Source organism: Metopolophium dirhodum, chromosome 6, assembly GCF_019925205.1.
Source record: "Metopolophium dirhodum isolate CAU chromosome 6, ASM1992520v1, whole genome shotgun sequence".
NCBI classification, from domain to species: Eukaryota; Metazoa; Arthropoda; class Insecta; order Hemiptera; family Aphididae; genus Metopolophium; species Metopolophium dirhodum.
Window position 1 is genome coordinate 1,681,369 of NC_083565.1, and position 27,062 is coordinate 1,708,430.

General features: G+C 29.8%; 2 protein-coding genes across 2 annotated transcripts; one reads left to right on the plus strand and one right to left on the minus strand.

Annotated features, from left to right (window-relative positions):
* The first annotated feature begins 3,088 nt into the window (after positions 1–3,088).
* LOC132947221 (solute carrier family 25 member 16-like) lies at positions 3,089–6,468 on the plus strand. The gene is made up of 7 exons (XM_061017462.1): positions 3,089–3,739; positions 3,818–3,910; positions 5,108–5,241; positions 5,306–5,491; positions 5,553–5,709; positions 5,770–5,908; positions 6,157–6,468. Exons 1-7 carry the CDS (start codon positions 3,646–3,648, stop codon positions 6,329–6,331), a joined length of 978 nt encoding a protein of 325 aa, XP_060873445.1. The 5' UTR covers positions 3,089–3,645; the 3' UTR covers positions 6,332–6,468.
* A 111-nt stretch (positions 6,469–6,579) lies between these two features.
* LOC132947218 (NACHT and WD repeat domain-containing protein 2) lies at positions 6,580–27,037 on the minus strand. Its single transcript, XM_061017459.1, has 22 exons — positions 26,810–27,037; positions 26,624–26,712; positions 22,904–23,020; positions 21,657–21,860; positions 19,643–19,787; positions 19,316–19,541; positions 17,209–17,407; positions 16,697–17,146; positions 16,476–16,615; positions 15,668–16,123; positions 15,331–15,583; positions 15,097–15,269; positions 14,627–14,846; positions 14,356–14,568; positions 14,125–14,285; positions 13,691–13,977; positions 13,405–13,618; positions 13,090–13,308; positions 12,475–13,024; positions 7,434–7,762; positions 7,187–7,367; positions 6,580–7,127 (listed from the first exon to the last, which is right to left on the minus strand). The coding sequence occupies exons 1-22, from the start codon at positions 26,910–26,912 to the stop codon at positions 6,963–6,965; spliced, it is 5,094 nt and encodes a 1,697-aa protein (XP_060873442.1). The 5' UTR covers positions 26,913–27,037; the 3' UTR covers positions 6,580–6,962.
* Between the last annotated feature and the right edge of the window lie 25 nt (positions 27,038–27,062).

Below are 27,062 nucleotides of genomic sequence, written 5' to 3' on the forward strand. Positions count from 1 at the left end.
CGTCTTACTAATTCATGGGTACCTACCTAATAGCAAATTTAACGTTCTGAATAATCAATTTTACTAAGATATTATTTTTTAATTTTGTAAAATTAATTGATCTATTATCAAGTTTATTAGTAAAAATTGAGGCTCGTGTATCTGTAGGGTTTTTTAGATAGCTAAAGGTATTTTTAAGTTATACCAAAATATGTTATGAGCATTTTAAAATTGTATAAAATTATAACATCCAAAATAGGCTCCTAGATAAATTGGAATCTTGGGAAAAAAACCTATACCAACTAAATAAATTATCCTTTTTTATTATGATTTACGTAATTTAATTTAATCATATAATATAATAATCATTACATTTATCTAACTATAGCTGCAATCTGCATTTCACACTGTTAATAATTGTTATTTGTCATTTGTAGGTACATAATTTAAAAATTTTTAAATAATTATAAAATCCATAAAATGTACACTAATAAAGTGTTACGTACCGTCGTTTGTGGTTACTTTGCTCCCTTCAAGTTAACTGTGCTAGTGTGCTCCAAAAAAAAAACTTTGTTGACACCGTTTGACCACAGAATAGATTAATTTAATCTATTCTGTGGTTTGACTTTGGAAATTGTGATAGTTAAATGTTTGTTCGTGCGTTGGTGGAAAAACCGTTAAAGCTATTTTATATTTTACCTCCATAAATGAAGGTTCTCTGTTATTAGTGCGTTATCATTTGTGACACCGTTAAATGTTAGATAATAGTTGATAATAGTTCTCAATTATAGGTAATCCTGCCTATATAGTCTTTATTTTTCATAGATAAAAATGCTTTCATTGCTTTCAATGTACAAGAAAAAATTTAAATAAATACATTTTTTGTCTATTATTCTTTTTTTTTACCTATTCTCACTATGTTTGGGCAGAAAAAAAATGTCTATGTGTTATTCCTAGTTTTTAATGGTGCTGTTTCTTTTTACAACTGTTAACATTGCTCCAGTCATTAAACTATACGATTTCTTGGCCCTTTCATGAAGTGGGGAAAAGTATGCAGACCCTGTGAGTAACATTGCTCCACTTTTTAAAAAATAAAAAAAAATTGTGTAATTAAAATACTCATTTTTAGGTTAGGTTAGGCTATATAAGCACAATATATTGTTTTAATTTAATACACCATAAAATACTATAACAAAAAACAATTTGAAAAATTGGAGCAAAATAACCCCAAAGGACGGTATTTAGGTTGGTACGTGGTTTTTTCTTTTCTATAGGCGGGGCTCTTTTTACTGTATTTTGATATCGGAGCTTTTTTTCCGAATACCATAAAATGTTTACCTTGACAAAAAGAAATGATAATAGGTCATTTCAAAAATCAGGAGTAATAACATTGATTATAAATACTATAATACTAGTATTTATAATCAATGGTAATAACTTTTAATGGGGGAGGGGACTACGTCAACGCCATAAATCATAATATCCGTATTGCACCTCGAATCCCTCCAGAACTAACCCCTGCATTTTATTTGTAATTGTATAATCTATGTATTGAAAAATACATAAACAAAACAAATTCTACAGATATTTTTCCTAGCAGCATGGCCAAGAATTGTCCACAATGTTCTTGTTGGTCGTAATCTATCACTTTGTTACAGCGTTATTACAATATTTATACATGGCATCATAGGTATTATTATAATAGTAATAGGTAATAACTAATAATACATTTTCACATTTTAAACCAGTTCTTTTTATTGGGTGATATTATCTACTCAGAATATTTTAACTTTTATTCTAAAATGTAAAATAAAAATACATTATTATTTGTTGAGAACAACAAATTTTAATTTCCACTATTTTTTACTTGATGACCTATTATCTCATATCTGTGATGTTTGAAAGGTAGGTACCTACTCTAGAGAGTTGGAGTGAACAGCAATTGAAAATTAAATTATTCTACATAATATAGACAAAATAATAATAAATATAATAATATAGGTACTATACGCATTAATCCTGGGTTGCGTAAATTGAAAAAAATATTGAATATTTATTAATTTCATTATTCACTGAAATTGGACCATAGACCTATAAACTAATGGACAGCGCTTAGAGAGAGAGGTCAGGGGTACGATATAGTGTAAAAGAGAAAAGAGAACGTGGGGGGAAATATAGTATTAGTTTCATACGTCAATGATTACCCCCTTTTATGTTCTTTCTCTCTTTTCTCTCTTCGTTCTTTCTTCTTTCTTTCTCTTATATGATTCCCGTGCATTGATGGCAGGGCGGAGTGGAATGCGCTGTCCATTAGTTTATAGGTCTATGGAATGGACCAATCGTTGGCCACTGAATCGTGTTCAACTCAGTTTGAGGGACCACATTAGCTAACTATTGCTATTGATTTATTCATAATTTATACATTAATATATTTATTAATCATTTAAATGTTTAATAATTGTATACTCCACCCATAGTGTCATGCAGTGTGTCACATGACATGATTCCTGGGGGGGAGGGGGAAATCCCCCACCCTCAAAACGTTTTACTTAGGTAGTAAAATATTTTACAATGAGGAACAACGAATATAATTTGAATTGATTCAAAATTCACATCAAACACAATATGGAAGATTATCCACTCCAAAGCCAACGGTAGGGGATCTGGCCCCCCACTCCCCCCTTGTATACGACACTGGTGTCACCACCACTCTCCACTCGACAGTACCGAGTACCAACTATTGTAGTACTCAGCCAAGACGAAAATACCAAACATAGAAGAGGTGAGCTCACGATTTGTTTCGTCACTGCTGAGTTTTGACGCCCGACGGCAGACGAACCTTGGCATGTGTACGACCCGCCAAAAGATGTTCATACGTTTCCACGTTGGACGTGTAGCCGAAGTAACCGAGTGGCGAGTGGGTACCTACTACTTACTAGTTACTAGGTATTTTATTAAAATTTATTATTTTTAATATAGGTTCTATTTTATAGTATATTTTTACCGCATATTTTACCAGTTTTTAATAGAATATTTTAAGGTATTTTTTAGATAATAATATTAAAAGCTTCGAATTTTTAACTTTTTCAAAAAATCCCCTCTCTGGTAGTGTAAGGTGAGACGTAAATACGGAACCGCGCTTTCTACGCCCGTCATGGCACAAAACATACACGCACAGATAATAACATTATATACTTATGCCATGACGTACGTCTATAATAATATGTCTATGGTGCGTGCGCGTCGGTTGTATTATTGTTTTCACGCGGTGTGGGTAATATCACTAATATCATTTTGTTATCGCTGCATCGCGCGTGCCTAATAATATTATCGTAGAAATTTCAAGCGGCGTATCCTCCTCAATTGAATGTCGCGCGTGAAAGTTATTTTCAAGGTCCGCGGTCGAACCTGCCTATAGTTTAAGTGCCCAGTAGTTGGGAATTTGAATGATATAACCCGAAGCGACGACCGGGCCATGGCGCATTCGACTGTTGGCGGTGTGCGGTGGTGCTTCCGGTCTGCCGCAGTTTTCCCGTCGTAAATTTACCAACCGAGAATTCGTCGAATTTTTTCTTCTCTCTCTCTCTATTTCTATCTCTCTCTCGTTCCCAGTGAAAGTGGACGGCGGCGCATTGTCAATAGTTTCCAGCAGAATCCGTACCGACCATGGCTTTGGCGTCCGAGAGCAAAGAAGTGATCGTGCTGAAGCAGACACAAAAAAAAGATTTTACCTATGTGATGAAATCTCTGTTTGCTGGTGGTGAGGCTTTATTGCGAATCTCTTACCTGTGATACATAATAATGTGATCACTTCAATAACATCTTATTGATTTTATAGGTGTTGCTGGTATGTGTTCGAAAACAACTGTTGCTCCCTTGGATCGAATAAAAATACTGTTACAGGCCCATAACAAGCATTATTCAAATTTTGGTAAACTACCTTGTATTTTTTAATCAACATTATTATACTTTAAATATTACCTAAACAAAATGTTACCCACATTTTTAATTAAAAGAACAGCTTAGATAATTATATACAAATTCATATTTTTAGTCAAAAATGTAAAAAAAAATTGTAATAATGTTGATATTAAGTAATTACCTAACCAATAAAGCAATACGATAATAATATTTTATAATAATGTCAAAATTATAAATGTACCTACCTATGTAAATGTAATTAAACAGTTTTAAAAAAGTTACCTACTGCAAAGGAATTTGAAGAACAAAAATAAATAAACTCTTTAAATTAAATCTATAAAATATGCATTTATAAATTATTTTTATATTTATTTAATTTAAAATGTTTCAGCAAATGAATGCTGTCACAAGTTTAATACTATACCATATTACATATATGTAACTAATGATAGGATATTTTCTATTTACTATTTTTTACGACTAAGATAAAAATAGTACCTAAATCCAAAAATTATTAATTTAATATTTTCTTCAATTATATTTTAATGACTTGCCTTTACATAACATGTTAGATACCAAATAAATAAGTAGATTTAACAAAAATTGTATTTAATGTATTATAATAGAGAAATGATAAGTCCAGGACACTAGGCACAGAAAAGTGATATCAACTATATATTAAACTGACTAAAAATGTTTTTTTTTATTACCCAAGGTTTCTGTAACAATTTTATCCAAAAATCAATTTATCTTAAAAATGTTATATCAATTAATAATTTACCGTTATTTAATTTTTTTATTTCAACTCTAAAAAATATATAACATTGTTACAACTTATTTTCTATATAATAGAAGTAATGTACTTAATATTTATTTTCACAATAATTATTCAATTTAATAACTATATAATGGATAGTTAAATATGTAGATTACCTATGTATTTTATTTGACAGTTGGAACAATTAAATATTATGAAATGCTTATAATCATTATTGAAATTAACTCTCATAGAACATTAACATATTAGATCCATATATTAAATAACACAGATAGGCATGCATTAAGTACATATATCTATAAATTATTAGGTTTATTTATTTATTATTTATTATTTTAATATACATTTATAGTTATGTAATTTCATAATATAAGTATATATTCAAATTGTTTTAACACCATATTAATTAATTGTTGTATACTATTTTAGGAGTATTTAGTGGTCTTGCTGAAATTGTTAAACGTGAGAGTTTTTTCGCATTATATAAAGGCAATGGTGCTCAAATGGTGAGAGTTTTCCCATATGCTGCTATTCAATTCACATCATTTGAATTCTACAAAACAGTAATATTATAATTAAACTACTTAATTCTTAATTATAGTTAAAATTTTAATTAATTATTTTCAGCTATTAGGATCCATTCTTGGGAATAGTTCACATATTGGAAAGTTTGTGGCTGGTTCATCAGCTGGTGTCACAGCAGTTACCATCACATATCCTCTAGATACAATCAGAGCACGATTAGCATTTCAAGTGACTGGTGAACATGTTTACAACGGGATTATACATACAGCCAAATCCATTATCCAAAATGTACTTTGAAAATCGCATGCTTTATAAAGTTTATAACGTATATTGATAACAGTTTTAATAGGAAGGAGGAGTAAAAGCTTTATATCGTGGTTTTGTTCCTACATTATGTGGTATGGTCCCATATGCAGGTTTAACATTCTTCTGTTTTGAATCTATTAAAAAATTTTGTTTGAAAACATTACCAACATGGTTTAGTAAACCATCTAACAGCGATTCTGGTAAGTTATAAGTCAGGTTTATTAAAGGCTACATAAATTATTTATATCTATTTTGAATAGGTGGTGCCGTACTTACTATACCAGCAAAATTGCTATGTGGTGGTTTATCTGGTGCACTTGCACAGTGCGTTTCTTATCCATTGGACGTAACAAGGAGAAGAATGCAATTATCTAGCATGGATACCAATGCAAAATACGGGTGAGTAACTTACTTTAAACTACATTTTATATTTCGATACAAACAACACACATAATAAAATATTTATGTTTTATTATTATTAATTTTTATTGTAATTGTCTTAATTATATACTCTGTGCATATTAAGAATTTGACCAGTTCACCATCTAAAATGGGATTTTTCCCATGTTAACTGATCATGTTCTTAAAGTGCGCGTAGTATACCTAAAATATACAGTTTATTTATAATCATCTGTTTCTTATTTCAGACATGGTATGATCAAGACCTTAGTTACAGTTTATCGTACTAATGGTGTTACAAACGGATTATATCGAGGAATGAGTATAAATTTCATTAGAGCAGTACCTATGGTTGCTGTGTCATTTTCTACTTACGAATTAATGAAACAGACTCTGCACTTAGATACTGGAGTTGATTCCTGAGTATGTTTTACAATGTCCAATGAATCTGTTTAGACCTAGATTTTTTATAGTTTACAATATTTATTGTTTTAAAATAGTTATTATTTTTTTAAAAAATGTATTAATTGTTGAAATTAAAATAAATTATTTTTTCAGAAGTGGTGCCTTAAACTTATTAATATTTGATAAAAAATAAATCTAGTCTAAATAAATTTTATTTAAAAAAAATGAATAAAACTAACAGAATAATTTTTTTTTCTTATTGAACTTAAGCCTGGCGACTATGGCCATTAGCTGTTGTAGGGGTTATGAACTGGTAGGGGTAAGGTTGGTACAGTAGGTTTTACGATTGTTTTAACGGTTGTTACGTTAAGTAGCAAACACGTGTATGTGTGGCAAGGTTTTTAACTACTATGAACCCGGGTGGTCACCCATCCGGGAGCTAGTAGCTGTGGCCGTTACTTACTCCCAGTCGCATTCCGCGACTGGTAGCAGCCAACGCGTCACGCCAAGCCACCAGAATAATTTATTTTGATTTATTTATGTTAATTTAAAAACAATACGCAAGTATAATAATTTACACTGAACCATTTTTTAATTATATATATAACTACAAAATAATCAAGCTCTGGAAAATAAACATAAATCTATTTTATCCTTTTGACAATATTTTTGATGTATGTAGTTGTGAATTATTTATACTACTCCCAACTTCTTCTTTTAAATTTGGTTCACTTACAGATACACAAAACTTAGTAATAGCAGCAGCAGCTTTAAATAATTTTGCTGTTCGTTGTTTATCCATTTTCTTTTTCCACTAAAATACAAATTAATAATTTTAGCGGATAAAATTTCAAAAATTCTCTTGACACTTACAGTTTCATCTCTGGATGGCAACGCCGAGAGAAATGAATTTTTATTTGGATCGGCTATAGCTAAGACCGTAAGACATCCATCTACTGTAGCTATAACAACCGCCCTTCCATCTTCTGTTGTTTCTATAGCACTTAGTTCTGCTGGTACACGATAGTTAGCCAACATTTTTGCATCAGTAAGTCTGTTGAATTGTTCATATTATATTATAAATTCACAATACTAAATATTACTGAGACTTAAAACAAACCGAAAAACTCTCAATGTTTTCTTTCCGCTATGATAATACAATACGTATTCATCGGTCTTGTTAAACATACAAATTACGGTAAATACACCCTCGGCCACTCGCGGTATGAACGTCTTTACAGAGCTTCCTTTTTTTAGTTCCAAAAGCTCTAGACCCCCTCTGGTGGGTGCATATAATCCATATTTTCCATCTTTTGTACAAAATCCTCCCCATTTTGGAACAGATTTTAAAAATTTCTTTGTACGGATGTCAAACAACATACCTTTGTCAGGGTTTATTACAGCAACTAAATTAGCTCGATGTGGCATTGCTACAATAAACATAATATCCTGAAAATAATAATATAACATTATGTACTCTTATGGTTATTTCAAGAATGATTACCAGTCACAACCAGTATTAATTTTATAATTATTTTGTATATGTCTTTCAATAAACACTGAACCATTTTTTAATTCTAAGTTTTCCACAGCAATAAAATTAAAGGTTTAGGTGGAAGATAGTTGAGCTTTGTCACCCCATTAATATAATGTGGACGAGTGAATCATTATCAATTTTTTATTACAATTTAGAAATCATTATTGTCACTATAATTGTTGTGGTTAAAACCTAATTGTACTCAACACATTTTTTAATTCACTCAAGGTATTAATAATTTTATTAAGATACTCTAATATTTTATACTGAATAATTATGCAGTTTTACATATTTTACATCCATTTTTTAAAATCATTATAGTAGAATTTAATTGCTCAATAACTAATAAAGAAGTATTAAGATAACATTTATTGAAATAGAAAATACATTATAGTTAAAAAAGCATTAACAACTTCATTAGTTATTACTAACTCAACTATTTGCTATGAATAATTAATGTTGTTTTAAGCAGGTTTCACTCTAGTTGTTAATAATATTTTAAAGATATAATAATTTTATACTGAATAATTATAAATTATACAATTTAAACTATTTTATATCCATTTTTAAATTACCATCGTAGATTTTAATGGCTCAATAAGTAACAGAGAAGTATTAAGATAACATTTATTGAAATAGAAATTAGAAAATGTATTTTAGTTTAAAAAAACATTAACAATTATTAATCATGGTGTATTTACTATAAACCAAACTATTTATATGATTAATATCGTTTTAACTTTTAAGTTAACTAGTACTCATTTGTTTTTATACACTAAAATTATATTGGGTTGGATTTGAATAAATCAAAGATTTTTTATTTGTGATAAGTATACTCTTAAATAGATGTAAAATATTTAATTTTTTTTTTTCTAACCATGCATTTTACAGTATTTAGTTTTTATATTTATTATTTAAAAATGTAGGTAGGTACCTAACCTATACAGAATTAATTTTTTAAAAAAAACCTATTTGTTTCATATTTAGTTTATTTTAGTAGATAGGTATAACAATTGAAGGACAACACGCCAACGCCTGGTGTATTATGTAAAGCACATGACTCAACTGAAAAATGATTGACTGATTTACATCAATTTTTGTTTAGGGGCACAATTCACAAGTACAAACACAATTGTATGCAACAAATGATAAGTATATTTTGGTTGTTCTGTTATTGTTTAGTGCTTAGAATAGTATACCTCTATACATTATACAACCCCAGTCTCCAATGAGACAAAACATCATGTCAAAATAGACTCATATAATATCAGAAAAATATTGTTGTTTAATCTATGGATATGGTACCTACCTAATAACTAAATAAAATATGAATAATTAATAAATTGATCATATTATAAGTAATGAAGTAAATAACATGACTATAAATATGTACATAATATTATGTAATTTTACTCATATTGTAATCTGTAAATTAAGGCGTCCAGTGTTAATGTAATTTTATCCACGAAAATACGCTCTACAGGAATAATGATCCTGTAAGTTCTATAAAATCAACCAAATTTGATCATTTTGTTTTAAACTAACATCGTAATATTCTTCAGGCCTCGTTGAACTCCATTTTTCAATATTTTAAACTCAAACTTTAGAGTATGTCTTCAAAAATAATACAATTTTAACTTTTAAGTTTTTACAAATTATATTATAGTATTATACCATTATTTGAAATAAAATTTAAAAATCGGAGTTCAATGCGGCCTGTAAGATTGTACGAAGTCATCTTCTTTCAGATAAAAAAATAGTTATCAAAATCCTAAAACTCTACAAGGCCTGAGAATTATTTTAAGTTAGTTGTTTCGATATAATACCGTCCCCCCTGCCCTAAATATGTATCGGGCCGTAGATTAGTGGAAATTATAATTAAGGTGGCAACTAAAGTATAAAATATAATTTTCAAATTTTATAAAATTGCGAAAAATTTGAAAAACCGGCATCGGGCCCCTTAAATTAACAGCCAATAGGTTCTCAATAGGTAATAAGTAAAATTCGCAGAAACTAAAAGCACGTACAAATATAAACATTCCAACTTCACGGTAAAGTCAAATAACGGTATAAATAATTATCCCTTCTTAGCTTTCCTGTGGAACTATATCCGGAATAAATGATATAAAAAGACTCAAAATTGTTGGGTCAAAGAAGATGGGATCATTGTACTTTTCCCGAAAGTACCTCCAATGTCCGAATCAAAATTTAAAAATAGAAAAATTAGGAAGTGACTTCACCGTCTTATCCACATAATATATTATGTAGCACAGATCATGCGAAGAAATAATATAATATTCCGTGTACGTAGTATATCCTGGCCCTTGGGTGCACACACTGCATAGTATCTAATATCTATAATGACTAAATTAATGGTGACGGGGATGCGCAAACCCAACGAAAACTGGTTTTTACATTTTTCTGATCATATCTATTGATTTAGTGACAACTCGATCGTGTATCTACAGTAGTTTATCATGAATATTGAATTATACTACAACTGGCTACAGCACGGTCGTAGAAACAGCTTGGGGATTGCCGCGTGGTGACCGTTTTGTCATTTTCTATTTAAAAATTCCACCGGTCAAATTTCATTTCGCAGGTCATAAACGGCATAAACAACCCGAACGTACCTACTAAGTGGAAGCAGTTCAATACAATGCCGGGCCAAGCCAACAACGACGAGGAACGGATGAGGGATAACGCTATTCTACAGGGACTGGAGCAGCCAACCCCATCACGGAAGTTAAAGGTTGAAGATGCCCTGTCCTATATGGATAAGGTGAAGTATGAATTTAGTAATCAACCTGAAGTTTATGGCGACTTCTTAGGCTTATTGATAAAATTCAAAAAGAAAAGAATAGACTACCCCGAAGTGATAGCGCGGATCTCTAGCCTATTCAATGGTCACCCTGAGCTCATAATGGGTTTTAATGTGTGGCTACCCCCGAGTTATCAAATAGAAATATGAAAAATTAAAAACTTGTCTGTCATGTTTCTGTGTGGATACCTCAAAGGCCGGCGAAAATGTCTTCCCAGACAATTATACATTCAACCACTCAACATATTATAATGACAAGCACTCCAATAGTTACTACTCAACTAGTCACTTTGACTACCACACCACCTGTAGTAACTAAACAAAAACTGAAGCCAAAGTTTATAAGTGCGTTGCTAAATTATTTTAAAACCAAGATGACTTATTATTGGCGTTTGAACAATAACCTACCACCTGATGCCAAACAAGTGGCAGAAACAAGCATTGTCAAGACTACCGCATAATATTTAAATCATATGTCTATTTCGATTGTTCTGTTATTCTTTTGTGCTTTGTATAATTCTATTATTATCTATACATTATACAACTACGATGACAAAACCTGAAGTCAAAATAAATTTTATATATGTCGAAAAAAAAACAATATATATATCTTTTCATATACTTATAATGAATACATTATAATACATTAAATTGCAATGAGTGAAAAACATACATAGTACATAATTTCACATTTTATGAATAATAAATAATCTTAATAAGTATTAGGTATTTAGGTACCTACATCTAAAACATTGTTAATTGTTACTTCAACTAACAATATATACCAAATGATGGTGTCTGGTTTATACAAATGAAAGATAAATGGTAAAAATGTGAAATTATCTAAATCTAAATCCCTAACATCACAACTACAGGTATTAAAATGACATATTATAATTTGACATCAATTACATTGAATGATTTTAGAGTGCGGTTATACTTATACACCATATTCATTTGTTCTCCTTCCACTACCCATATTGGTCAACATTTGGAATACCTGTAGGGACAATACATTCTACATAAATTATTATGACTTCCTTTGCACAAGGCTGCGTTATTTGGGTTTCCCTTGATTTTTCCCGGTTGTTAATTATTTCTCTTCAGATCAGCAACATATGTAGTATCATTCACTGAAATGTCCCAATAACTTGCACACATTTATCCCAGGTTTCATTCTTATGCATTAATTAATACATATCTCCACACGAGAATAGATTATTAAATCCAAACACTTCAACCTCTGTTGATATTAAACATTGTAGGTAATTTGCCCGGTCACAAGATCTGACTACACCAACAGCACCACACATGACTAAAATAATAAAAAAATTATTCATTTTTGCTTATTAACAGAAATTATGCTTTATTAACTGCCTCTTGTGGGTATAGTCAGATTCTACTTCTGAAATGTTATGAATAATTAACATGTATTAACAAACATCAACATTCAATTGTTTATGTAAATTAATTACCTATAAAACAGATCGAGCACTTTTACAACTAGGCCAAGCCCCCCAAATATCTCCATAGCCCTCCCAGATGAAAAATAATGAATCTCAGAATTTTGTGTTTAATACTTTTAGCACCCCCATAAAAAATTTTAAGTTCTAGTTGCATTCAATGGATCTTGAATGTGCGAGACCCACGATTAATGATATTCGATTAACAAGTGTGTTTTTCAATTTAATCAATCATTTACATGTACTAGTGTCCACCATTGTTAATTTCAAATATTAGTTACCTACTATGATTGCAATTAACTAGTAACTACTATAAAGTATAAGTTATGACTAATCTTACCTTCATTCCGGATTGTTTGAGAACAATTTTAGTAACATATTCACCATTGGACGCATTAAATATATGAAGTGCTTCTCTGTGACCTTTATCACTAGCCAGAGCAATCAAATTAAGTCCATCTGCGGTTACAACGAGGTCTTTAAACTCCATACCCGTTACATTACGTACTTGATAATCAAATAAATAAATAGTTTTTCCATCTGGAATAGATCTCACAATGGCTGTAGCATCAATATTCTGCTGGGTTTCTACATTTATTTCTTCTTGTCTGGAAACTGTAAGACATTTTGTTGCTTCGTCTAAAAGCATTATTTGCTGGATTCCAGATTGTTGTTGCTTAAAAATTACTCGACATAAAATACGATTCCATATTAGTAAATTTCCAGATTCAGAGCACACTATGTATTTTCCATCAGGTGTAATTAACGCTTGAGTAACAATAGCTCCCAATAAATTGTCGGCTAACTGTTGGATTAACCTCCCAGTGTTTATATCCCATATCCCGACGCAACCTCGTGTTACGGTGGCTGCCAAGCCAGAGTGTGATAAACTTGAAATTCATTATATATTTATTAATAATTTACAAAGAATTATTTTTACAAACTATCATTTTACCTTATAGAATCAATTTGTAATTCATGTCGATCTATAACATGAACTTGTTCGAATATATTGTTGATATTCCAAACCTTTACTGATCTGTCAATGGATGAAGTAATTACAGAATTCCAATTCCCTGTAGTTAATGGCAAAAGCGATATTATGCGACCAAAATGTGCATCTAATACTTTAATTAATAGTTCAGTTTCCATATTCCACACATATAACATTTTTCTAAAATAAATTAAACATTCATTTACATATATTATCAATTTAATGTGGTTACTAGGTGTCTGAGTTAATAGTTATTATTTAATGCGTAATGCCTACCGAACTCCAGCAACTAAAAACCGTTTGTCAGCTGACAGCATACATGAATTAGACTGCATCATGTTTATAGTAATGTTACGTACTCCATGTGGTAAATGTAATACTTTTGTACCATCTGAAGACAAATCCCAAATACAAAAACCATTTGAAATTGTACCCAAAAGCGAAGACGAGTCCTCTGATAATTTAATTTGAAGCACTGTGCAATTTCCAACTGAAATTAATTATTATACTGTATTAAAATACAACTCATACAAGTGAAATCTGACAAAAATTAATATTTTACTATGTTCTAAATCTTTAATCAATTTCCACTCATTGTCAATAAAATCGAATTGGGAAATATCATACGAATTTTTAGTTGGACAACAATACAATCTAGTTTCATCCTTATTTATGGCCATAGCACTATGAAAATAAAAGTGTGGACAAATATTATTATCTTTCATTGTTTGCATCATCATCCTAGTGTCATCCATTTTTCCAGACCAAAATATAAAACGATTGCAAGTTAATGTATTGAATTTCACAGACATCAAAACCCATTGATTAGGATCTTCGTTTGTTGTAACTCTGCAAAACAATATTTACCAAATGAGAAAAATAGTTTATTAGTAAACTTAACTTATAATAGAGTAATAAAGATAATTTAAATTCCAGATATAAAACTCATAAATAGTAATGGGTTGAATACATTTCTAAAAATGATTGATTAAATACTTGGATTCTAAATTTCCTCTTAAGTCATATTTGCACAGCGAAAAAGATCCATGCACAAATAAATGAGTATTTAGCATGTTGACGCCCGAAACAATTTCTCCGTTTTCAAAAGGATTTTCAATTACAGTAAATTCACTTGTAAGACAATTCAATAAGACAGTCTGTACATAATGTAATAATATTTTGAAGTTATAAACAATTATTATAATTATCTAGAAACCGCTAATTTACTTGATTATTGTTAGTATAAGCTGCAGCATAGCGATTATCAGGACTTAAACATAATGCTTGCATAATTCCTTCCAATCCTGGATTTACATTCCTAGTCATATCACTTGTAGATAAATCCCATGTGATAAATCTATTTGATATTGACACAATATATCTATAATCGGATGTTACTTGAAAATCAAAAACAGCAAATTGATGACCTTCCAGAGAATACTATATATAAATAAAATACAGTTAATAAAAAAATGACGATAGTTAACATAATTAATACTTTTAATGGACCTCCCGGAGTATGTAAACAATGATAATATGGTATAAGAGCACAATTATCTGGTCCAAATTTATCACATTCTGCTAATAAACTTTTTATATTTGGATTTGATCCGATTTCTGGTAATAAACGACCAATTAATTGAGGAGCGAGCATATCTGGAAATTCACTAAGTATTGCTCCACCTAATCTTAAAGCATCAGCGACAAGTATCAACTCCCTAAAAATGAATTCTAAAAATTATTTATAATTCTAGAAAATATTTTCATTCAGGATGTATGGCATCCTAGACCATCGCCATGTCAGATTTGGCATATCCTGTAAAGGACAATCACATTTAATTTATAAAACCAAAACCTGACCTTTGCTTTGATTTGATCTCATTGCTAATTGATGTTTTGAAATAGAAAATATGCATTAAATATTTAAAGAAATATAATAACAAGATTTTTTTTTTAAACAAATTTTACCTAGTAGCATCTCGGTCATCAATATTTGCACAAGCATCTTCAAAGTCACTTAAAACTGCTTGTAAAGGGCATGAGGATAACTTTGCATGCAACCATTGATAGTTAAATAAGACATTCTTGTACAAATCTTGAAAACGATGAGCTCGTACAAGGTGATATGGTAACTCTCCAAACTATAAATTTAATTTATAATTATTAGTGGTAAAAACAATCTTGCCATTTTATACTACTAACTTTTCTTAAATTATATCTTGAAGCTGTTCCTTCTTTTGAATAAAATACTAGAGGTTGTACTGGTACTTTTCTATCTGCTGAACCTTCTCTAGTTAATAAGTTAAATCTATGTCTCTGGATTTCAGTATACTTAAATGGTTTTGGATTTCCCCCACCCCAAATTCCTAAATAATAATCAGCTATAGACGAATGAAAATAGGTAACCATATTCATATTTTTAAAGTATCTTTCTCGAGCAGCGTCTCTAAATTGTCTGTCAAAATATATTAAAAAAACATATTAAATTTTAATAACTTCACTACATTTGGAAATAAATAATAATTCAAATTAAACATACCTATGATACCAGTTTAATACACTAACACCATCAGCTTCTCTTTCTGACAGGTAATTAGGTAAATCATTTCTAATCCTAGTCCACAATAAAGGAGGAATTCTTCTGACTGGTGGCAAATGGTATTGATAAACATCATCTAATACTTTGTCATCTAACGATATTAAATCTTCTAGTTCTGATTCAGACAAACCACTCTTTGAAGCTGTTATGTACGCTAAAGCATGAAAGACTAGAAGTCGGCCGTGTTGCTTCTCAATCCTTTCAAAAAGCATCATGATTGAATCCATAACATTAGATGCTAAATGAGTTTCTTGTGGTTTAGTGTAACTTCGCCAACGGCAAATTTCTGCAAATACTAGTTTGACGAAAATTGGTAAAGAACATTGATTGATAGCATTAGACACAAGTCTCCACTGACAATTTGTTAAATCTCGGTGTGCTGTTTCCATCCACTTTCTATGATGTAAATATATAATATAATATAATATTAAACTAAATATAAGTGTAACAGGTATGTAGTGTATATAAATTAAATAAATTAGAGTTAAAAAGATTTTTAAATGGAGAAGAATTAAATTTTTAAAAGCATTTTATAAGTAATAATAGCATTTAAACTATAGACCTACGAACTAGGTATGTAATTAAAAGCTCTATGATTAAAACCCTTAAAAATAAAAATAGTTTGCAAACATGGAATGATAAAAAATATGATTTCCTATATAACTTATAACAATTTAATTTATATTACAAGAAAATACAACTATGCAAAATATAATAAACTCTAAAAGTGAAACCAATAATAGATTACCTAATTACTTCTTCGGCTAATTCTTCTCCAAGTGCAGTTACTTCAATAAACTGTTCTTCATCATCAATCATTCTTCGCAATACATGGTAATCTCGAGATACATCTGAATTTCCTTCTTCTTTTGCTACAGATACCAATAACTTGAACAGACATTTGTTTATATAATAGTAAAAAGTAAAATATTCTGATAAAAAACATTCAATATTTTATATTATACGTACTTTACAGTTATTGGGCAATCTTGTTGGCAACCACGATACATTATTAGTATCTTGAGTACCTGTTAACTGATCTACTGAATCCAAAAATAATACTAAAGGCTGCTCAAGAGTTGCGTATGTTAGTAAATGTTTAAAATGTGCTGTCAGTGGGACTAAGTCATCAGGTATGTCATCAAATGGCAACATATAATTATACGATATTTGTTGACATATAGATATTAATGCTGGTGTTAATGTGCTACTGTCTGGAGTTGTTCCTAAGAATCTTATTACACAAAGTGGTTTGGTGGCTGTCTTATTAAACCATGTCGAATAACTTAAACCCGCAGCCTTTGCCAAGAGTGATGTTTTACCACAACCACCTTCACCAAAAAGTATCATTGGTTTTTCACATTTACTTTTCATATATTGTTCAATATGTTTCAAACTGTCTTCGCGCCCGTAAAAAACCTTGAAAAGAAAAAATACAATCAAACTTTGAAAAATCTTTAAATATACCTAAAAAAACAAACTTTAACAGAGTTATGACAAGCGTGCAAATGCTGTAATATTTCAGTCACAATTTGCCCTTGAGGACTAGAATCTTCTTTTCTCATTGCTCTATCCACTAACTTAGTAATATTTTTGTAAAAATGCATTATGAAATTTTGTAAATATTCTTGGTGTGTTTCAGTATCTAATCCTTCCCGACCAATCCACTCAACTGTATACCTAACAAAATAAATTAAATATTAATACAAAAAAGCGGGTAAGTGGAAGTCGCCCTGCTGTACAGTAGATCAGCCTATCCTATAGGATATTTTATATTATATTTATATTGTTATTAATTATTATTAATATGGTAGCCGGTTAAGTTGAATTATTATTATTTGATTATTATCGTATTTTATATACAATAATATAAGTACTTTAGATTCTTTAAAAGTTTCAAGTATCAATGAATAGTTATTTTAAAATATAACACAACACTAAGATCATTCTTCTTCGTTTAAATATCTAATTTCGTCTAAATTTGAACATAAAATAACTATAAAAAATAACTTATTAATAATAATTTAAATATTTTTTTAGATTTTTTTGATTACAGTATGATCTAAGTACTTATGAGAATCTTTGTTTAAAATACTTAATCCTTAGCTATAAAAATTGATCATTTTATAGTTTTTTAATTACAAAAATTGATAATTTTTAAGATTTTGATAAATGTTGTCAAAATTTGAACTTTAAATACTTATAAAAAAAAAAGTGCCTATGGATCTTTAATACTTAAGATCTACTATAAAGAACTTTGTATTAAATGTTCAAACCTTTTGACCCAACCAATAACATTATATTGACATATTATATAGAATAAAAAACTTAAAAAAATTCAAATTTCAAATGACTATAAATTATGTACAAAAAACGATGAAATAAACATTTGATGAAAATTTCAAGTACCTATGGTATTTAGTTTTTAGTAATTAGTTTTTGAATAACGACAAAATAAGAAAATCATAGTTTGAGAATTTGTTGATTTACTGGTGAATATCCAATATCTAACTTCATAAGCTCTTAAAAAATTAATTTGTTCAATGTAGGAAAACTTAATGGGAATCTTAAATTAAATTTAAACAAAATATAAATATAAACAGAATAATTTTTATGAATTTCCAACTCGAAAATTTTTTCCAATGTTCCTGATTTTGATGAATTTTGGCAATTTTTAACTTTAGACGCTCACAAAAAGTAACTGTGGATTTAAGCTCAACTTTTTTTAATTTCCACAAACATCAACTTATGAGAAATGTTGTATTACGTTTTCAAGTTTTTTAATCACCCAAACATTTTGCATCGACAATAGTTAAAAAAAAAACTAATAAAACTTGAAATTTTCTTATGCCTATAAATAGCTCAAAAAGAGTCGCAATATTTCGAAAATATTATGGTGTATAGAATTTGACACTGAAATTGCTAACATAAACATTCAGTGAAAATTTAATTTATATTCAATAATTGATTTTAGAGTTCCACTAAAAAACAAAATAAATTTTAAACTGGTTTTGCATAAAAATCTCAGTTTTCCTTAGTTTTTTGTTTGTTTATCCTGACGTTATTGGAAATTTAAAACCAATTAGATTCACTTTCCTACAAGAAAAGATGATGTTGAAGAAAATTGAATCATGTTTAGTGTTTAAAAGGTGATGACAGACACAAATAAAAATAATAACACAGATCATTAGAAAATCAATACATTCATCGCTCTGTTCAGAATCTAAAATTCAAACATACCTAGGTACTCATTATATGTACCTAATTTTGACATTATTTTGTAAATAAATTATCAAGAAATGCATATACCCTAATAACAATATTGGACTTTTAAAATTTTTTTAAAGTAAATACTACGTAATACGAATTATTATAAATAAGTATTGGTAATACCTACCATAGTCGCAAAAAAAAGGGAAGGAGGCTTTAGGGGCTGAGCCCTCTAAAAATTTCAAACGCTATTTGCGCCTATGGACTAGGTAGGTATAATTTAATATTCAACTAATATTTATTATTAATTTGATTTATGATAGGTATTAAAGGTATATTATTGTGTACATTTAATAATAATTAATTTGATAGAATTACTTTTGGTAATTTGTTGTTTCTATTTTTTGCACGAGACGTTCATCTCGCAAGTTCCCCAGTAAACGAGCTGCCTCTGTATCAATACTCCTATTAACTATATCCAAAAAGTTTGAAGCTTTCTTCAGATTTTGGAGATTGATGTTATTTATATAGCGTACATAAGCAAGACAGTGATTTTTTGTGTTCTTTACTTTTAATATACCATTTATAACTTCTCTTTCTGTCACTAAACACCAATTCAACAATTTGAATGTAAGTTAAATAGTCAACAATATTGAACAATTACATTTTACTTTATTTTACATTCTATGTTTCATAGTAAGTTACCTGACATATAATAGTTGTGCATAGTGTCTTTATCAATTTTCCCGCTATTAAATAAACTTATCGATGATTTCCTAAATAATTTCTGCATTTTAGCCAACGTATCCCACCAAATTCCTTGATCTTGTTGTTGAAGTTTTGGGATTCGCTGGAAATATAAAATTATATAGATTATTGTTGACTTAAAGTGCATAAAAACACTATAAATAATTTTACTTAGATTTAAAGTAATCAAAGAAATATTGTGTGGATCTCACATTCGTACACTTTAACTCTAATATTATTCAGTGAGATACGCAGGCATTTAAAACATGCACGTATCGTTACAGAGACAAAGTCTTAACGACGGCGTATGTTTTAGTGTAAAATCTATATTAATACAAGAGTCAATTTCTTAATTAATTATTCATATTCATATAGGTAGTAGATCTATTTACAACTATTTATTCTTTCATGGTACTTGAAGCAACCTTGATTTGGGTCATTGGCAACAGCCATATTTTTTAACAAATTTTCAAGTGGTTATAAATGAAAAATATTAAATATCTGTTGGGTTTTGTTAGGTTTAGTGAGGTTCAATCAATCTAACGCTGTGAATGGCATTGCCAGGAATTATTATTTAGATTTAAATTAATTTGATAATGGCATCTAACGCCGCTAAATTATTTTTAACTCTACGCGTGCCTGAAGAACTGGCCCTCACAGCATGTGTGTGAAGTTCATTTGCAAAGTATTGACATAATTTTTGAATGGATCGGACAAAGTCGGGAGCCTGTCTAAAAAACTTGTAAAATTCGCCAAAAAAAAAATATTGATTTGCAATTATTTGCAATTAATTTGCAAAATATTGACATATTTCTTGGACAAAATCGGGGGGCCAACTTCATCACACACATCCTCACAACTGCTCAATTTTCTAGTTCGATAGCGTTGCCATATACGATTTACTTTATGGTGATGGTGGTGTGGTGAGAGAGCAGTGGCGTAATTTGGTGGGTGGGGGGCAGGGGGTCATCTCCCCTTGTCATTAGCGGGTCGCTGTCGGGCCGGGTATGGGCTAGTTTTGGGCCTTCATATAGTAGCTAATAGGTAATATATTTAAGTACCCTCTACCGGGCTCTACATATTATGTATTAATTATTTAGTTATTGTTATCTCTTTAAAAAAATGGGTTACTTATGCTTATATGATAGTAACCTTTGATACTAACTAGTAAGTATAAAATTATGTAAGAAGGCTAATTGTATTGAGATAAAAATGCAATTGTAATGTAATTGTTAGCAAGCGGTTTTTTTTCAGTTTTATTTTGGGCCCGTAAAAAATTTTGCCCCCTCCCTCAAAAACTGAAATGGCGCCACTGGGACAGAGCTCCATCGGGTTACTTTTCAGGAACATTTATTGAGGGGCTTCAACCCCCTCCCCCCAACAAATATTCGGGCTAGTTGCTTCACTAAATATGACAAATGGTCGGAACAACATTTTTTGAATTATCAATTATTAAAAAATTAAGTTCAGTCCAAAAATGTAGGTATATAATATTATAATGTATAAATATTAAATATACAATACAAATAAACAAAATTATAGTAAAATATTTTGCATTAAAATCCGGGGCCTAGTTATAAGTATTTAAAGTTTAACAGAGCGGATCGTGTTGGTCCAATACCAAGGTGTACACTATTGTCTAAATAATTTGTCTTAAATACATAAATAATATTAAGTATACGCAATAAAATATTCTCTACTAAGTTATTTAAATCATAGCGTAAATCTATTAAATTTTACACGTAAAATATAGGCGGCTTTGCATTCGTAATTGTATCGACTCTATGACGGCACGTGGCTATTATTTATCAACCCTATAGGTTAGGTTAGTTATAATTATCAGTTGAAAAATAATATTTTTTTAATTTTTATATTGTAATGTTATATTGACTACAATAATAAACCATAAAGCTAAAAAAAAAGTATTGTTATTATGTCATAATATTATATTGGTTATTAGTTTTTACATTACTTTATTATTAAAATTGATAAGTATTGAAGAAATGGGTTGCAGAACAGAAATTGGGGGTACAGCGTTGCTATCTTTTCTATACCACATGTCTAATAAGGTGACATCTGAACCAACATTGACCAACTCTTCCCTCAATAACTCCAATTCTGATGAAGTAATATACGTAGGAATCGGACGGTAGCCATATTTTTGTCCCAAAAATACCTGTAGTAGATAGAAAAAATTCATGATTATAAAATATTAGAATATATAAATTCTTAATATTAAATTGTATATAACTAAAAATGAATTCCTATATTCAGGTATTAGCACACGATTAGAATGATTAGATTTCTCTCTCAGACCCATGCGAAATATGTCAACATAGCAAATTATCGTTCGATAGAAGTTAGAACCAATTTTGCATTGTTTGTCCGGGCCTTAAATATCTATTACTTATATTAGCGTGAACACTGAACAACAAACAACCCATTATCCAAGATAATTAATGAATAGTTTAAGGGGTGGTAGATGGGCCTGCTATTAGCTGTGCTATATAATATGCTAAATATAGCAGTGACATACAACTGCATATTAATAATTTATAGGTACATAATAATTAATTAATAATATAAAATTCTTTTATTCTAATAGCTACTTATAAGAGGATGTCAGCGCACTATTTATTTTCTATCTCTGGGCCACGCGCAACACAGACAAAACGCATTAACGCAGAATAATTTTTTCTAGGTTATTATGTAATCTTAGAGTAAAATCACCCATTACAAAAAAGATAGAGAATAATATTTTTGAGGGAATGACATCGGTTTTATATTTTATTGTTATTTGACTTTGTATTCGAATTTCAAAATAAACAAAAAAAAGTTGTAAATTTAAATTACGTTTAAATTGTTTTGAGACAATATTTAGACAACTCGATATCTCATTCCCTCAAAAATATTATTCTCTATCTTTTTTATAATGGGTGATTTTACATTTTTACTCTAAGATTACTTAAAAATATAGAAAAAACGATTCTGCATAAATGTGGTTTGTCTATGTTGCGGGTGGGCCAGAGAGAAAACAAATAGTGCGCAGACATCCTAATAAGGGTTATTTTTTATAAATATGTATGTAATATTTTTTTAGTAAAATGTTCCCCCCTACTCAAAATCCTAGATCCGTTACTGGATAAGACGTGCATGTATACAATTTATTGTATTTTACAAAATTGTAAACCGTTTTTAGGTTATGGTTTTAAGTTTTACCACAAAGTTAGGTCCCATTGATAAACGTTGACAGTTTTCAATTTCTTTCATACAAAGTTCAGTTGTCATGTGATCATCTGTGGCTTCATCACGAACACCCCATCTCATATCAACCACCTAAAATTTAAAATTATAAATAGGTACCTAAATAACTTACCAACCGTACCTGGTACGCAGATATACATCAAGGTCAAATTTATTGTATTGATTTACAAGACTTTTACATAGTGTCTAAATACTTATAAACATGCATACTATTACAACTATAGTAGATTATATATATGTATATACAGCACACATCAAATATACCATAATATAGGCACGTATAGCATGTTTCTGTTTTAAATTATAAAATCAATTACTATAGTATATTTATAATTAGGTATATTAATTAATATTATAATGAATTAAAATATGGATATACATTTTAAGAATAAAAATTAAAAAGGGTGATTTAAAATAAATAAAGAAGGTGAGATAACAAAAAAGTTTATATTATTATCATTACATTAATAACAACGAGTTCATGAATAAATTTAGTGAGTCCCAATCAAAGACAAACAAGCAAAAATACCTATAAAAAATGTGTATTATTTAGAATAGTCCATTTACGTGTTCACCTAAATTTACATCTCACAAGATTATACACTATAATATATTAATACGTATTACAAACAATAAGCCGATCTTACAGCTTCTCAGCCCTCATATTTAACCAGATATCGTTCTTGTCTAATAATTAATTGGTTTTTTTGAGTCTGAGGCGTTTACCGTACCTACCTACTAAAATAAAGTAAAATAGCAAGTTCAGGTACCGAAAACGCCCATTAAAATAAATAATTTTTCCGATAAAATAACGTACCTACCGATAGGCGCTATAGTATTAATACAACAAACCACCTTCGAAGTTCGAATAGGCCATACTTGCATCACACAGACATTCACGCATTAACACTGGCATGGCCAGAAGAAGATCTCCCAAAGCCGATCTTGTGGTACACTCATCTCCGTCAAACATATACTTATGGTATGACGACAATTATAGGTATACAAAATTAAGAGTTAAGATATAATAACTAATTATAGGTATAATAATTAAGAAACACAAATATCAACTTTCAGAAACCTTTACAAGCAGTAGCGTACCGTCCAACGCACTACTTTGAGATATGGACATATGGTAATATTAATACTTGAGATTTTTTGTACTACTTAGGATTGTCCTGTGGAAAAACAAACTTCCGTTTTTCAAATAATAACTCCCCCCCCCCCTTTTTACTATACATTAATTAGTGGGTCATTTTTATGGAAATGTTTTGTAGATTAATATAAATTACTAAAATTTTAAAGGAAAAAATAGACTTAACCAATCCCCTTACAATTTTTAAATTTTTTTCTTCAAACGACTTGTTTTTTATGCTTAAAACGATGGTGTAAAAATTCAAAATTGTTTACCGGAAACTATTATTTTAGAAGTTATAGCCTTCCAAAGATTGCGATTTTACGTTTATGTGCTTGCGCGCAACTATACTTGTCTGCCACGCGCAGCGCCTATAACAAATTTTAATTTTTTTTTACGTATTTTTACAAGTTGTTCGACAACTTTTTTGGATGAAATAAGAATTTGGCACACGAATTTAGTTTCGAAGTTATAGCTAATTGAAGTTTTCAGTTTATATTATTATAACTCATAAATACTCAATAATATGCTACATTTTTCATCGGCTGAACTGTTGCAAAAAAATTATATTTGCGTTGCTCACTGCGCTGTGTTCGGACAAAAAAATCGAAAATATCTCTTGATTTGTTATGTAAAACCACCTTCGGTAGGCCTCGGAATTAAACAATGTTGTTAAAAAGCAATTATCTTCAGGTAGATGACAGGCTAATGGTTACCTATACAAAAAAAAAATTAAAATTTGTTATAGGCGCTGCGCGTGGCAGACAAGTATAGTTGCGCGCAAGCACATAAACGTAAAATCGCAATCTTTGGAAGGCTATAACTTCTAAAATAATAGTTTCCGGTAAACAATTTTGAATTTTTACACCATCGTTTTAAGCATAAAAAACAAGTCGTTTGAAGAAAAAAATTTAAAAATTGTAAGGGGATTGGTTAAGTCTATTTTTTCCTTTAAAATTTTAGTAATTTATATTAATCTACAAAACATTTCCATAAAAATGACCCACTAATTAATGTATAGTAAGGGGGGGAGGTTATTATTTGAAAACGGAAGTTTGTGTTTCACAGGACAATCCTAAGTAGTACAAAAAAATCTCAGATTAATATATTATCTATGGTAGGTAAACCTATAGACGCAATTTGAACAATTGATTTGGGGGGGGGGGGGCTAAATTTATAAAATTAATACAGACACGCATAATTTTTTATTAGTTGGATTTAAGAATGAATATATTTAGAAACTTAGGTGGGCTTAAATAAAACTAGGAGGGGCTAATCCCCCCTATACCCCCCAAATTTCGCCTATGGATAAACCACCGCCGTGTAAAAATTGATCAGGAACATAATATATTAATATGTGCTTGCCAGGGGTTGTTTTTTAAGCCACCCATTTGGGCTGGTCGAAAATTTTACCCCTCTATTAAAGACTGAAATGACACCACTGACTTTAATAATAACAATATAGGCCTACCACCTACAGATATGTGCTTGAGATAGCGATTGCCGATTAGTGATAGCATACTGATGGACGACGGTACTAAAAAATTTACTATAGGTATTATATACGTATAGCAATCGGCAGTATTTTGATTTCTAAATCAGTTAACTCTTAAATTGTCAAGTGCGTATAGTCGAAGTCAGTGGGAATAAGGAAAACAAGGAGTTCTACTTCTCCTTACTTGTATATACTAACACTATTGTGGAGTCAATAGTCATTGATTAAATAGTAAATATCCACTTATATATTTTAAATTTTTCATTACATAGTATACTATTAATAGTGTCATCCTCTGTAATTAATTTAGAAATCAAAATACTGCAGATTGCCGAGGACCCGTTCTCGCTTTTATTAGTAAAATTATAACCTAAGAAAATCTAGGAAAATAGTTTTTAATTAGTCGTATAATTTCTGACAGCTCTCAGTTATTAAGAAAATGCCGAAAATGACTGATAGTTACGAAAAATTCAAAGGCCCCCCCCCCCCCCCCCCCGGGTTGATACCCCCATTGCCACCGGCCTTGATTAGGTATATGATAGCTACGTGATTTTAGATTTGTAATAAGGATGGAGGGGATGCTGAAAAGAATGTTAAAGAATTCTAGAGGATTAGGCAATTAAGATTAGATGTTTATCCTGCATTCCTGCAGTAAAGCAGCCAGCAGGGCAATCAAAATATAAAATGTAATATGAGGAAGATAACAGATAGGTATTTACATTTAATATAACTACCATTTCTACATAATGTTTTTGTTATGTTGTATAAGTATATAATTATTATAAAGGATTAATTACGATAGTAATTTATAGTAAAACAAATGTGTTACCTACAGGCTACAGCACCAAATTTTAATTTAGGTATACTATAAGTATATAATATGTTAAAAATTAATAATAATTAACCTTTGTGCATAAAATTTACTGCTTAAATAATAAATAATTTTATAATTACATGATATTATATAATAAAGCTGTAATTTAGAAATAAAATATATAATGTTTTCAAATTAGGTTCACTTCATTTCGTGTCAGTTTATTTTCACCTGAAATTCTAGTCCATGTTTTTCCCGGCAAAAATCTTTCAGTTTTGGATAACATTGAGCCATTAATGTATTCCTCTCCATCGTTGTATCTGAAAATGTAATTTTTTCAAATGTTAAATTAATAATATATTAATTTAGCATAACGTTTTTAAGCAACTCTCGTCATCGTAAATTATAATCACGTGCCTGTAAATGTGGAGCTGGTAAAAATTCTAACAATTTTAGAACTAACTGGAGGTAAATTCTCGAGGGATCCTGCGAAAATTAAATCTACTGTCCGGTCGTCCATACTGTGAAGTTATAATAATATTATAGTTGTTTAGCTGATATAGAGTTTAAAATATCTCAATTTTCATCGAGAAAATGTGGTGGTTGCATTGTGTTGGAATGAAGAATCACGACTGCGTGTTATTATTCCATACGTTTGAACTTATTCGTG